General features: G+C 35.6%; 2 protein-coding genes across 2 annotated transcripts; one reads left to right on the forward strand and one right to left on the reverse strand.

Annotated features, from left to right (window-relative positions):
* Positions 1 to 997: 997 nt before the first annotated feature.
* LOC126752383 (SWI/SNF-related matrix-associated actin-dependent regulator of chromatin subfamily A containing DEAD/H box 1 homolog) lies at positions 998 to 5,144 on the reverse strand. The gene is made up of 8 exons (XM_050463128.1): positions 4,844 to 5,144; positions 4,583 to 4,746; positions 3,928 to 4,523; positions 3,496 to 3,828; positions 3,159 to 3,426; positions 2,697 to 2,843; positions 2,338 to 2,637; positions 998 to 2,274 (listed from the first exon to the last, which is right to left on the reverse strand). Exons 1-8 carry the CDS (start codon positions 4,983 to 4,985, stop codon positions 1,654 to 1,656), a joined length of 2,571 nt encoding a protein of 856 aa, XP_050319085.1. The 5' UTR covers positions 4,986 to 5,144; the 3' UTR covers positions 998 to 1,653.
* Positions 5,145 to 7,710: 2,566 nt separating this feature from the next.
* LOC126752486 (3-ketoacyl-CoA thiolase, mitochondrial) lies at positions 7,711 to 12,423 on the forward strand. The gene is made up of 6 exons (XM_050463304.1): positions 7,711 to 7,859; positions 8,594 to 8,760; positions 11,080 to 11,652; positions 11,722 to 11,922; positions 11,985 to 12,139; positions 12,205 to 12,423. The coding sequence occupies exons 1-6, from the start codon at positions 7,841 to 7,843 to the stop codon at positions 12,284 to 12,286; spliced, it is 1,197 nt and encodes a 398-aa protein (XP_050319261.1). The 5' UTR covers positions 7,711 to 7,840; the 3' UTR covers positions 12,287 to 12,423.
* The last annotated feature ends 2,283 nt before the right edge of the window (positions 12,424 to 14,706 follow it).

The raw sequence follows: 14,706 nt of genomic DNA on the forward strand, positions 1-14,706 counted from the left end.
CCTATAAAGTATATAAAGTAATATAAATGATCAGTATGTCGAGCTGAGTCGATTTAGCCATGTCCGTCTGTCCGTCTGTCTGTATATATACGAACTAGTCTCTCAGTTTTTAAGATATCGTTTTGAAATTTTGCAAACGTCATTTTCTCCTCAAGAAGCTGCTCATTTGTCGGAACGGCCGATATCGGACCACTATAACATATAGCTGCCATACAAACTGAACGATCGGAATCAAGTTCTTGTATGGAAAACTTTCACAGTTGACAATATATCTTCACCAAATTTGGTATAGATTATTTTCTAAGGCAGTAATGTTATCTGCGAAAAAATTGTTCAGATCGGATGACTATAGCATACAGCTGCCATACAAACTGAACGATCGGAATCAAATGCTTGTATGGACCACTTTCACATTTGACAAGATATATTCACGAAATTTGGTATATGTTATTTTCTAAGGCAATAATGTAATTTCCGAAGAAATTGTTCAGATCGGTTAACTATAGCATATAGCTGCCATACAAACTGAACGATCGGAACCAAGTTCTTGTATGGACAACTTTCACATTGGACAAGATATATTCACGAAATTTGATATATGTTATTTTCTAATGCAAAAGAGTAATATTTGAAGAAATTGTTCAGATCGGTTAACTATAGCATATAGCTGCCATACAAACTGAACACATAGTTACTAACAGAAATGCACCTGTGAAGAGTATTTAGCTTCGGTGCAACCGAAGTTAACGTTTTTTCTTGTTTTAATTTAAAATATTTATTTTTTTCCTTATATTGACGTAATAACGAAAAAAAAACTCTAATTTTTAATTTAAAAAAATCTCAAGTCTCATTCCATTCTCTCATTCCCGACCACAGATCCCTTAATGTTTGTTATTTTATCTTTCGTTGCCGATGGTTTTCAACTTACTATGAACTTTTTTTTTCATCAATTTCGAAGACTTCTGCAATAATCTAAATCGAAAATAATAAGACAATGTTTGTAGTCGACTATTTGCGTTCAACTTTATTACTTTTTTAAAAAATTACTTTTTTATGTATATAATAATTTAAGCCTTTATTTTTAGATGTCATACTTTCCATTTATTATTTTCTTTTATCTTAGCACAAATTGCTCGACAAATGCTGTTGCAACGAACATATGAAATTCCGTATTGAATATGATTTAGAGTTTTGCTTTGAACCAATAAATAAAAACAATATAAATAAATATTTGAGAGTTTTGATGCTGAGACACTGACACAACTAAAAAATTTAAGTTCAAATTTAGTTGCAATTAGCGATTTAATATATTAGTTGAGCATGCTTTAACAATAATTATTATTGCTTACATCTCTCCTTTAGCCAAGCGCTGATAGGGCGACTAAAAGAAACATAATTCTTGCATGGAAAATTTTGAACTTTACGTGTAGCAACGCATGCAAATCGGATATTTTGGATCTTATCGCTACAACTCGTCACAAATGTGTGTATTCGGCATTTTTTAGGAATGTGATTCATTGTTGCGCGCAACATATACAAATACAATTCGAACAATTAATCTTTAAAAAAATTACAATAAATGACCACCTAACTTTACATACTCTTATGCTGCTTTACTGCTTACATTCTTTATATGGAATTGTTTACACCAATCTACTGGGAAGTCATTGAGTTGTTCATAGAATTATTTAAACGTTCTTCCTCGTCTTTATCCAGGCCCAGTGCCATGGTGAGTAGCCTTACAACGCATTTTTGTTCATGCACTTCACCCTTTTCGTTTGCGGTGATCTCCTTTTCTAATTTCAGTTTCTCTTCTGCCACCATTTGCATACCCTCCTCAATTGTGCTCTCAGCGATCAGCCGATATATGGTGACTGGACGTGTTTGTCCCATACGATGACAACGATCCTCTGCCTGCTTATCGTTATATGGATTGAAATCAATGTCATGTATAATGCATGTGTCAGCTGCCGTCAGATTAATGCCTACGCCACCAGCTTTAGTGGAAAGTAAAAATATAAATATATCGGAGTCGGCATTAAAGTCGTTTATCATATCTTGACGTTCGTCGACAGCAGTCGAACCATCGAGTCGGAAAAACCCATGTTTCCTTATCTTCAAGTAACGTTCCATAATATCTAAAATCATTGTAAACTGGCTGAAAATTAGGACGCGATGACCCTCCTCTTTCAATTTTGGCAACAGTGTGTCAAGATGTTGAAATTTGCCAGAATTACAAATTAAGCTAGGCGGTATGGTAACATCATAGAGGTCCTATATATGGAGCATGTAATGTATTAAGAGCGAATAAATTTGATTTTGAGAATTTGTACATACATGCTTATTACATAACTGCATCACTTGGAAGTCAGACATTATAGCCAATTCTTCGAATATATATTGTGGATTGGTTTTCTTCAGTGACGGTGCGCAGGCTAAACGTTCGGAAAGATCATGCAGTGTATCGTCACTAAAATAGTAACGCATTAAAAGCGGGTGATTGGCAACTTTACGCATTTCCATCATTATAGTAACACCCGCGCGATCACCACTACAAATTTCACCTTTTTTATTTGAATAGTAGTCAACTAATTCGTGGTAGTACTGTTTTTGCGTTTCAGTCAATGGAACTTTGACCTATAAGATGAGCAATAGTTAATGCCATTTGGAAAACTAAAGCAATTTTTTGAACTCACAATAAAAGACTCTTTTTTGGGCAAATTATTTAGTACATCCTTTTTAAGACGCCTTAACACAAAAGGCTTCATAATACGCTTAGCGCGCTCAACTTGAGTTTCCTGGAACTGTGACACATCCTTATTAGCATTCTCCGCTTTGCCTTTCTGAAATTAGGAAAATGATTTAATATAAATGATAATAGAAAAAGAAAACAACACAAAGATGAGGAGAGTGGGTAGTAATTGCTTAGAACGGAAGAACATATTTTGTTTTTTTTTTCCAACTTCCAGAGTGTCAAAACTTTCCAACCATTTTGACATTATAGAAACGAAATATTAAAATTGCAACGCTGTTGTTGCCAAAGTATTGAATACACTTTTGCTTTAGATACATAATCAAAGAGACAAATATACATTGTATTTTCTAAATGTCTATTTTTATAGATCTAATAACAGTAAAAGATATACATTTTCTCATACCTTGGCGAAAAGGCTCTTTATGTCCTCAATGCTTTTGGCGAAGAACGACGGCATCACAAAGCAAAGTAGTGACATTAATTCCAGTAAATTGTTTTGTAAGGGTGTGCCAGTTAATAGAATACGCATGTCAGCATTTATTTTTATTAAATTCGCATAACGTTGCGTAGTCATGTTTTTCAACATGTGCGCTTCATCAAAAATCACGTAATGCAACTTGCATACACGAAACATTTTGCACTCCTCTGGCGTTGAGCTGACTATGTGATAACTGCAAATACAAATATACATTTGTGAAATACAATTGCAGAAATAAAAAATAACTATATTTTTATCTCACGTTGTCAACAGCACGTCAAAACCGGTGAAGCCGTCTTTGGCGTAACGCACACGCATGCGCCTTCGTTCGTCTTGTGAGCCGTGATATTTTTCCACAACTAAACTTGGACACCATTTACTTATTTCTGCTTCCCAATTGTCAAGCGTGGAAGATGGCACAACAATCAAATGTGCGCCTTTAGCCAAATTGTTCTCTTTAAGATATGCCAGAAATGCTATAATCTGTATAGTTTTTCCAAGACCCATCTCATCAGCGAGAATGCCGTTCATTTTTTGATTATGCATCACTGTTAACCAATTGAGACCAATCATTTGATAATCCGCTAGTTTCATTCTACAGAGCAATTAAGTGAAGTAAATAATTAGCACTACAAATGTTCAAGTCATATACATATGTACAACTAAGTCAGAATGAAGTGAATTTTTTACTTACTCGTCATTAAGTATTTTTGGCTGCTCCACTATGCCTGCACCAGTTTCAATTGCAGCCTCTAAACGCTTTACCATTTTGTTGCATTTTTCTAATATATTAGCCACATTATTTTGTTTGTTAATCAATTCCTGTGCCATATTTAGTAGATCTGCTGACAGCGCCTTATTCGATTCCAACTTCTTTAGTAAGTCCTTCCAATCTTTAAATGGGCGCAATTCCATAATTAGGCTTGCTTTCTTTTCGGACAACGTTTTCACCGTCTGCAGTTCCATTAATGTGGCTTTATTCATGAAATCAAAGACTTTCTTCCTTTGTCCTGTCATTACGTTTGAACTTTCTGTATCGCTTTCTTCACTGTCGTATACTTGATCAGTGGATGCGCGTATATCGTCATCAGAATCATCACAATCGGAATAGTTCTGCGCTTTGGAACGAGAAGAGCTGCCATTTTGCGAAGGTTTGCTATTGCTGCGGGCATTATTTGTTTGCATTGTTTTCTTTGCGTATGAATTCGGTTTTGGCTTAAAATTTTCTTTTAAATAACGCAATGCCTCGGAAACGTTCCAGCCGTTACGCACAAGAGCATCTTGTATATCCTAAACAATAATAAATATATGTATATTATAAATTTAATTCAAAATTCTGATGACCTCACCATAGCATCGTAGTCGGGTGCTATTTTCACAGCCGCTAAGTATCTGTCTTCCTTTTCCTTGACAGATAACTCCAATTTTACTTTTTTTGGTGTATGAATGTCAGCTGCACCATCGCTGTCACTATCCGCCATTACCTGTATTCGTTTTTTACCTGGCACACGTTCTATAAAAGTTTTAAGTATTTGAATACAAGTTGGAAATTAAAGAGCATCATTAAGTACTCCTTGTTAAAACTTTAAAAATGTATCAGCTGTTCTCACCTGTCTTATTGATTGTAGGATTTACCGATTTGTTTAGACGAAATTGTCGCAAATCACTGGCAAGACTCGTGGATTTCGCTGGCGGGGGCTTTACTTCTGCATCAGAAATGTCACCTGTATTTAACTCACCAACTGCAGCCATTATTAATGTGTTTAATAAATAATTCTACTCAATTAACATTTAAAAACTTCACAACTGATGGTAAATATATACTATTTAGCTTTATTTTCACAACTCTTCATGAAATCTTTCCAAGCACATAACTTTCCAGCAGAACTCATAAATGCTGCCGCTGAGTTAAGTAAAGTGCTTCTTCTTTTTATTCTCAGTAGCGGCGGTATGCGTTCCGCGGGAACACGGTTGTAACAATCTGAAACCAAAACCTTAAAGAAAAATATTAAAAATATTTTTATTAAAAATAATCTCAATATGCTTTCCACTATAAATAACATTTTTTACTATAGTTTATTATAAGAAAATGATCATTATTTAGTACTGAGAAAATATTGGATGATTAATATAATGATTTGGTAGTTGAAACGCAATTGCGTTTATTAATGAATGTGAACAGAGAACGTTAGCAAAAAAAGTTTTTTTGTATGACCTTTCGCATTTTATTATTTTATATAATTTTACATCAGAAATAGAAAAATATGACATATGTACGTAAATAAGAGTTGAACTAATTTCATCAATTCTGTCTTTAGGTTTTTTTTTCAGTGTATAGATATTCAAACAATATCTTCTTCTCTTCGGTTGAACATTCACAATAATTAAGTTTAAAAATTTAATTTAAAAAGTGTTATTTAGTACGAATACTATGAAATCCTTGAAAAGTGTATATTTATTATATTTTTATACATATACACAATATTTCAATTATTATTTTCCTTTATTTTGAGCAGATCCTGGTGATTTTAGTTGCTCCTACCTCCTGGATTTTTATAGCTTACCGCAGAGGCATGTTTCGAAGTAATGAAATCATCATTTGCATCCTGAAATGAGCTGATTCAATTAATTCGTGGTAAATGAGATGGGTAAGACTTTCATACTGAAAAAGTTAGTGAGCTTTTTAACTATAGGAGAAACTGGGAATATAGCGCTATATTGTGTCATATAAACTAGAAAATAGTAAGTAGTTACCAGAAGTTATACTATGAATACATTTGAATAACAATTCCTTTATTTATCAGAGTCTTAATCGTATTTGCTGCAACTGATAATTTCTAATATAATAAATGCGACAACGCGGTGTTTTGCACAATATTTATAAAGGAAATATTAGGAATGGGTCGTAATAGAATATAGACATTTGTAAGGAGATACGTGAAAGTTTCGAGCTGATTAATCGTCTGTAATTCACATATGAAGTAGTCTTTCCATTTCTATATAGATATTAAATTTTTAAATACTTACGTTTTTGTTGGTAGTTAATAAGAAATAGAGTAAATCTTAACCCATACCTGCCGCTGCAATATTTGAAAGGCATACATACGAATATACAAGATCCTTTATAATTGCCGTTCCCACAACGATCGGATCTACGTAACCGGAATGGAGTTTTTATCCAGCCAAAAACTGTCGATCGGAAGAATTCCGGCGCTCTACAACGACAAAAGCTTCCATAATAATTGTTCACTACAACTACAACAACCTCCCTATCTGGATTGAAATACATATAATATTAATCCTTTGATATTTTTGCAACATGAAATTAATTACGTGGTTTAAAGATAAGCCCATGTTATTGTTTGACAGTCTCCAAAAGAGCTAAAATCTGTGAAATATCATAGAAGGTCAATGCCAGTATCGCATCACAGGCTGTTGTAAAAATTTACCTCAGTTTTTGTCTACTTTCATTAATATATTATCCAATATAATCACTGATACTAATAATGTCCTCCCAAAATTTTCTAAATTATACAATTTTTAACCGATAGATAGAATAAGCTTAACGGTCGCTAATAAAAATATGTTTAGCACGCCAGGTTTATGAAAATTTAATCTATTTTAGGTATATGTTACAATATGTATGTTGCTTTTTTGCACATTATTTAGTTTTTTAGTTGTTTGCCGGAAACGCTAAAAGTGTAAGCGGAAGTTTGTCATTTGTTGGTTTCAATAATCATAAGTCGGATGTACGTAGCCGGAACTGAATTTTTATCCGGCCAAGGACTGTCGGACCGACTCGGCAGCAAACCTCCAAATTACTTTTTGGATGTTTTCTGGCGATACAACAACAACATGTAGACATAACTTCATTGGGAAACATCACTAACATATATTTATGGCATATAGTCAACCGATTTGTATCATTTTCAAACTATAAAGAAGACATTATTTGAATGCTATTAATCATTTTTGGTTCAGAGCAGTCGTTTTCTAAAATTTAAAACTCTGATTCAGAATGATCCAAAACTGTTGTGTCGACCTTGAAGGTTAATTTAACGTTTCTAAGCAGTTATCACACATTTAGTAGCTTTGTCCATAACCGTTATAGATATTACGTGTTTATTTCGGGTTTTCACACTTACTCAAAAAGTCAAGTTCGCTATTTTCATCATTATATCTCAACCTCTTCTTCGGTTATCTTTTGGATGGATAGACAGACAAATAAATTATTGTCGACACCTTGAGTACTTTAATTTACATATAGAACGCTATCTATTATACATATGTATAATAGTCTGGTGTTACAAACAGCGGTTAGTTGAGAAAAAACTTTTATACCTTGTGTAATATGTTGCGAGTGTATAAATATTTTCTCTGGTATCTCCTCTTTAAGCGTATGTTATTTTATGCATTTAATTCGTCGTTTCTATAGCCGAGCAATGGAGACCAACTCGATGCTTCTCTTGTCGTGGCAAACTCATAACATTCGTAAACGTCAACGCGTACAGAGGTCTCAGTGTGGTGCTCTTTTGTGTTTTTGAAATTATATATTTTATACTTTAAATTATAATTTATTTCTTAACAATTATTAGTCAATATTAATTATGTCTGCAGTAACTAAAGGTATGGAAGCAGTAAATAAATTGTTTTATTATTATTATTTATTACCTTCGTTGACTTTGTACTCTAGCGCTATTGCAACGAGAATGCATACATGTACATACTATACATACGTATGCGGTGAGGCTCTTCACAAATGAGGGCAATTTGTTATTGCAAAGAAATGCATTTATTCGTTTTTTGGTTTTTTATAAGTTTAAACTAACATATGACTTTTTAATTAAATACTGATATATCTACATTCTCAAACGATTGTTCAGTTAGGTATATACATAGATATTAATTACTTTGTCCTCCGTGACCCAACAAGTGGGTGTGTAATATCTGGCCAATCGGACCGATTTTTTTTATGTACAATATGTTTTGATATAAACGTTTGTATGTATGTATGTATACATGCGAGAACCGGTGCCTTTGTTTTGATGATATTAATGCTTGCACTTTGGACTCTTGAAATCACAAGCCAATGTCTCAGATAAATTGTTTTTGTTTGTTGACATAGCCTTGCATATACATATAGTCAATGTGTGACGTAAATATACATACATACATATATACTTATAACCAAATATCAAAACATATTTTTATACATACTAATGTTTATTTTGAAAGCAGAGATAACAAAAGGGACCTAACTCATCTATTTTAAATTTGAACTTTGAACATATTTGTGTGTACATATCATTTTTTTTGCAATCAAATTCACAAAAGCATTTTACTTTTTAATTGCATTGCAGGAATTTACATAGTAGGTGCAAAGCGTACTGCTTTTGGTACTTTCGGCGGTGCCTTAAAGAATATCAATCAAACACAATTACAAACTGTCGCTGCCAAGGCTGCACTAGATGCTGCTGGACTACGCGGCGAACAAGTCGACACTGTGATCATTGGAAATGTTATTGCCGTGAGTTGAATTTACTTAAATAATTTAATAACGTAATTTATATCTTTAAAAGAAAACAAAAATTGTACAATAATTCATGCCAAATTTTGTCTGATATCGGCGGTTTCTATAATCTATCTATAATCCTGGAGAGAAAAGGACGTGTGCAAAATTTTAGAACTACATATATCTGAAAACTGAGAGACTAGTTCGCATACAGAAAGATAAGCGGATACACGGAAAGCTTGTCATGTTTATGATGTAAATACACGTGCAGTTAAATTCCTCAAAACCAGACATCCACCGGCGCAGTGTTTTTGTCCTACATGCGTAATAAAATGTTTTCCTTGAGTCAGTTTCTGCAACTCGGATCTATATTTCTACTGAACTAATAAATGCGAACCAATGTCACCCAGGAGTGATTGAAAGACAATTATCCCATTAGTCTTCCTTAAGCAAAGGTTATGTGTATAGGGCGCCGAGGGACTTCATAAAGCAGCTACCAAAATTTGACATAGCATCGCCCACCTTAAGGTGAAATCCGATTTTAACCATATTACGTGTGTTATCCTATCTCACATTGTGATAATGGGCGAATTCACGCCCACTTCGCATATTTAACAATTTTAAATTCCATCTGATTCTCTCATTTTACAGTTTCTAAATAGAGAGTCAAGAAAATTGTGACTTTTTCGTATTCCATCTCGCGTCTAAAAATTATCGAAATCGGAGTATAAGAATTTCAAGGTCCCATATAACGAATATGTGCACTCCAGTGCCTGTGGCTAACTTATACCGGAAGTAAAGGTCTAGTATCGGAATTCGGAGAGAATATTTTCACGATAATGACATTCCCCAATATAAGGTTTTCGAACTTCCGGTTAATTTTATACCGATCCATATTTGAGATATCTTAAAGAAATTATTATCTGGTAATATGTCGTAATACCAAAACTTGAATAAGATCGGGTCAATATCTCTATAAGAATCTCAAGTTTCCGTTTGGTTTTATAACATATATATACCCAATATATCGGTCAATATACAAGATATTTAACAAAACTAAGTGAACGTATAATATTAGATATTCTATACTTCAATGTCGAAAATATAATTGGCCCATATTATAATGAATGCTTAACATAATATACTATAAATGAAAAAATTAGTAACTAGTGAGATAAACCCGTGTTTTATAACTTAAACAAGCCTTCTGGACATGGAAAGCACAATTTTCATTGCCTCAACCGCGGATGTTTTGGACCGTTCTTCCAAGAAGTAATTTTTCAGCATCTCCTTGCTTGTAATGTTATGAATGCGAATTCTTCGTTCCAAGAGTGCCCACAAGTGCTCTATAGGGTTGAGGTTCGTTGATTGTGGTTGAAGTAGCCAAAGACCCATGACGTCAGCAATGTGCTTTAGGTTGTTGTCTTGAAATAAAAACTCTCTACGCAGCCCCAATTTTCTAGCACTTTCTTTCATACTTTGCTTCAAAATGTTTACATAAACCTTTCCATTCTGGTGTCAATAAAATCTATTCCCGCTGTCCGACATACACCCCCATAGCAAAATTACATCTCCACCACGTTTCACTGTCGAAGAGAGATTGTGTACATCCAAGGCTGTACCCGGTTTTTTGACTACATATTCTTCTGCCTGAAAGTTTCTGCAGTATTCTGGCAGTTTGAAGGAATGCTTGAGATCTAGCTCCGCACAATAGATCCCGGTCCTCACTCCATTAGCTATTTTTAGTCCTTCATTGTAGATGTTGAAAGTTCCGCAGGTGGGTCTCAGATAAAGTGTAAGGGTATGTGGTCTTTTTGCTCTACCGACCCCCTACTTATCGAGCAATGCCCGAAGGTTCTTGTTTTTGTCTTAATTTAACGTCGTCAACCTTTTCACTGCCGATCTGCAAATTTTTTAACGCAGCAGTTTCAGCTGCTCTTAGCGCTCGTGTTATGCAGACAGAGATGAGCATTGTATTCGTTTAACGGTTTCCTGTAAGAATATGAAATAAATTTTTCTAGACCTTGATCTTAACATCCTTATCATAATACTGATTTCCGATCTTCTGGTTGATATTTTCCTCATATACCCCATATTTAGCCCCTTTGGTTGACTTTATATTACTTATATCTCATTTGACGTAATTAGTTTTATGTTAATATAAATATTTCGGACGAGAATATTAATGATACTAAGTGAATCTATAATCAATAATATATGTAAGTTGTTTTTTAGAATAATCCATTTTGAATTCTTAAATATTAAATATAAACAAAAAATTTATTTTATGTTAAGCGAAATGTCATTTATTTAATGCTCTACATCCTTTTGCAGGCTTCCGCCACAGATGGCATTTACTTGCCACGTCACGTCAGTCTTAATTGTGGCATACCAATTGAGACACCAGCACTAGCAATTAACCGTCTATGTGGCTCTGGCTTTCAATCTATTGTGAACGGCGCACAGGACATCTTGGTGGGCAGTGCTAAGGTCGCGTTAACCGGTGGTGTCGAGAATATGTCACAGGCACCATTTGTTGCACGCAACATCCGTTTTGGCACCACTTTAGGCGCTAACTACAATTTAGAAGATTCTCTGTGGTCTGGACTAACTGATTCATACTGCAAATTACCAATGGCGTTAACTGCCGAGAATTTAGCTGAACAATTCAAAATCACACGTGAGCGTGTCGATGAATTTTCACTTCGTTCGCAGCAAAATTGGGCACGAGCACAAAAGGAAGGCGTTTTTAATAGCGAAATTACACCCATTAAATTGAAAGTGAAGGGTAAAGAAGTCGATTTTGTTGTTGATGAACACCCAAGGCCACAAACCACAATTGAGGGATTAGCTAAGCTGCCATCACTGTTCAAGAAAAATGGCGCAGTCACTGCTGGCACAGCTTCGGTAAATTAAATATTTTCGTTATAATCATTTGGTACTTTATTATATGTGATAATAATGTTCTCATTATAGGGTATTTCTGATGGTGCGGCTGCTGTTATTGTCGCCTCTGAAGAAGCTGTGAAGGAGTATAATTTGAAGCCACTTGCACGACTTGTTGCTTACTCATTCGTTGGTGTGAAACCAGAAATTATGGGTTATGGTCCAGTGCCAGCCATCCAAAATGTACTCAAAGTTAGTGGCAAGAAATTGGAGGACATTGACCTAATTGAGGTGATTGCTGTGAAACTTTCAAAGAAATATTTATTCTATGTATTCTTTCTTGCTTTTAATAGATTAACGAAGCCTTTGCCGCTCAAACCCTTGCCTGTGTTGATGCGCTGGGTCTGGATGTATCAAAGTTGAATGTTAATGGTGGCGCTATTGCCGTTGGTCATCCATTGGGTGCAAGTGGTTCACGCATTACTGGTCATTTGGTGCATGAAATGAAGTAAGTATTTAACGCATTTTGGTTGTAGTGAATTGAAATTTTATTGTGCAATCACTTATTTACAGGCGCAAGAACTTGAAGTACACCATTGGTTCGGCATGTATTGGTGGCGGTCAAGGTATCGCCCTGTTGTTGGAGTCTGTTTAAAAAGCTGTGAAGGTCAAACTACTATTTTGCATTTAATTCATTTGCCAATACTTCTAAAGTGTAGCAATATAGCTCTAAGCATTATTAATATTATTTTTTATTTTTAATATACATACATATATAGAATTTTTACCAAATTATCGTTTTTTAATGCTTTATTATATGTACAATGGAAGGTTAGTTGCCTTTGACAACAAGAGAGGAAATCTATTTTTTTGTTTTTTTATTAAGGGGCTCTTTTGTAACTATTATTTTATCTCTACACCTAGTATATCTACTATATCTTTGATAGAAGAAAAATTATTATATTTTTAACTAATATTAATGTTGCTGGTGTTTTCGTACCAGCTCCTTTATAGTTTTTCGAGATTAAAATTTCCATTTTTCAATTTAGTATTTGGGAATAGAAATTAAAAAAATAATAATATTAATTGTTGATTCAATTGTATTTTCAATGCATTATTTACAAACCTGATACAATAATATTTACACGCGGACATCAAGCCCCGCTAATTTATGGATCCTAAGGAAGATATTAATATAAACACGAATATTTGAATATTTCAACCTTCGTAATTTAAGCACAGTAAGTCCTCGGAGGATGGGGTCATGTGTAGAAGTTCACGCAAGTGAGGAAAGTTCTCTGATTGCCATTTTCTTTTACATATGGCGCAAGCAGCTCACTACATCCGGTCCTAGACCAAGTATTCGCTGGGTAGCCAAAAAGCATCCATTTAAAGGCGAGCTAAAGTGAGAAGACGAACCATTCCTCCGAAGTGTGTGCGCTGGGTTTGGGACCCATCACGTAAAAATCGCCCCACAGTGAAAAGTAAAAACAGCCTCGCAAGAGAAACTCCCCTTTTGATGACGACCATGGCAAACGCATTAAGGATAATGAATTAAGGACATGCACCTGGAATGTCCGGTCCCTTAATTGGGAAGGTACCGCTGCCCAGCTGGTTGATGTCTTCATTAGAGTAAAAGCTGACATCACCGCCATCCAAGAAATTCGATGGAAGGGACAAGGACTGAGACAAGTAGGTCCTTATGGCATTTATTCGGTGTGGGCCCACGCCCCGACGGAAGAGAAGGACGATGTGACCAAAGATAACTTCTATGAGCACTTAGAGCGCACCTATAAGAGCGATTTTACGCCAGGGAGGGCAAAGAACAGTCGGTAAATTCAACCTCCATGAGGAAACATCTCCAAATGGGTTGAGGCTGATCGACTTCACCGGGCCCGAAATATGGTTATCTGTAGTACTAGATTCAAGCATAAAAAAATTCATCAAGCAACCTGGCCAACAACCAAATCGATCATGTTGTGATAGACGGAAGACACATCTTAGTGTTTTAGACGTGCGTACGATCCGATGTCCTAACATCGACTCGGACCCCTATCTTGTTGCAGTCAAGATACGCACCTGCCTCTTTGCAGCAAAAAAACGCACGTTAACAAACAAGGAAGATGTGACGTCGGGAAGCTGCAATTACAACAGACAGCCGAACGATTTCTACTCGACTTGCACTCCTGCTCTCTGAGAGCACTCGTCAGCAACTTGGTATAAGGGAATTTGGTATAAGGGCATTTCAGGCTTCTTACGTACAACTGCAACTGAAACTATTGGTTTTCGAAAAATGTGAATGAACAGCTGGTACGATGAGGAGTGCCGTGTCGCAGTAGAAAGAAAGCAAACTGTCTACCTCGCGACGTTACAATCGACCGCAACACGTGCAGGAATGCGGCACTAAAAGAAGGTTTCAAGACCAGAGCATATTCTTGTAGAACCCCCAGAGGTGATCTAGTAACCAAGGCCCAGAGCACACTAAAATTATGGAGGAAGTACTTCTCCAGCCTGCTGAATGGCAGCGAAAGCATAACACCAGGAGATGTCGAACCCGATTCCCCAATCGATGACGATAGAGCAGTCGTTCCATTGCCCGACCATGAAGAAGTTCGAATATAAATTACCCGTATGAAGAACAACAAACCGGATGGGGCCGATGGTTATTCACCATGCGCCAAATCTTGGAAAAGACCCGTGAAAAGAGGATCGACACACACCACCTCTTCGTCGATTTCTGGAGCAGTGAAGGATTAAAGACAACAAACTGAAATCAGGTGGCTTTAGACCTCTATCAACAAACGACCAGATGTTCACCATGAAATCTTTGAAAAAAAAAAAACCGCAATGCTAATGGACGGCAACACCTGTGTAATTTCTGACGTTGAGCAACACCAAAAGCTCCATCAGGATCGGGAAGGAGATCTTCGACCCGTTCGATACCAAGAGAGGTTTCAGTCAAGGAGACTCCCTGTGGTGTGATTTCTTTAATCTATTGTTGTAGAAAATAATAAGAGCAGCAGAGCTAAATGAATGATTGTGAACGAGAACAAGACGAAATATCTCTTGTCATCG

This window comes from Bactrocera neohumeralis, chromosome 3 (assembly GCF_024586455.1).
Source record: "Bactrocera neohumeralis isolate Rockhampton chromosome 3, APGP_CSIRO_Bneo_wtdbg2-racon-allhic-juicebox.fasta_v2, whole genome shotgun sequence".
Classification (NCBI taxonomy): domain Eukaryota; kingdom Metazoa; phylum Arthropoda; class Insecta; order Diptera; family Tephritidae; genus Bactrocera; species Bactrocera neohumeralis.

What these genes read in the sequence shown, in the direction of transcription:
- LOC126752383 (XM_050463128.1), bottom strand. Translation starts at nt 4,985, where the DNA reads ATGGCTGCAGTTGGTGAGTTAAATACAGGTGACATTTCTGATGCAGAA. An exon ending in TCCTACAATCAATAAGACAG is followed by an intron (nt 4,747 to 4,843) that starts GTGAGAACAGCT and finishes AAACTTTTATAG; the next exon opens with AACGTGTGCCAGGTAAAAAA. An exon ending in CCAAAAATACTTAATGACGA is followed by an intron (nt 3,829 to 3,927) that starts GTAAGTAAAAAA and finishes ATTGCTCTGTAG; the next exon opens with AATGAAACTAGCGGATTATC.
- LOC126752486 (XM_050463304.1), top strand. An exon ending in AGGACATTGACCTAATTGAG is followed by an intron (nt 11,923 to 11,984) that starts GTGATTGCTGTG and finishes TGCTTTTAATAG; the next exon opens with ATTAACGAAGCCTTTGCCGC. An exon ending in CATTTGGTGCATGAAATGAA is followed by an intron (nt 12,140 to 12,204) that starts GTAAGTATTTAA and finishes ACTTATTTACAG; the next exon opens with GCGCAAGAACTTGAAGTACA.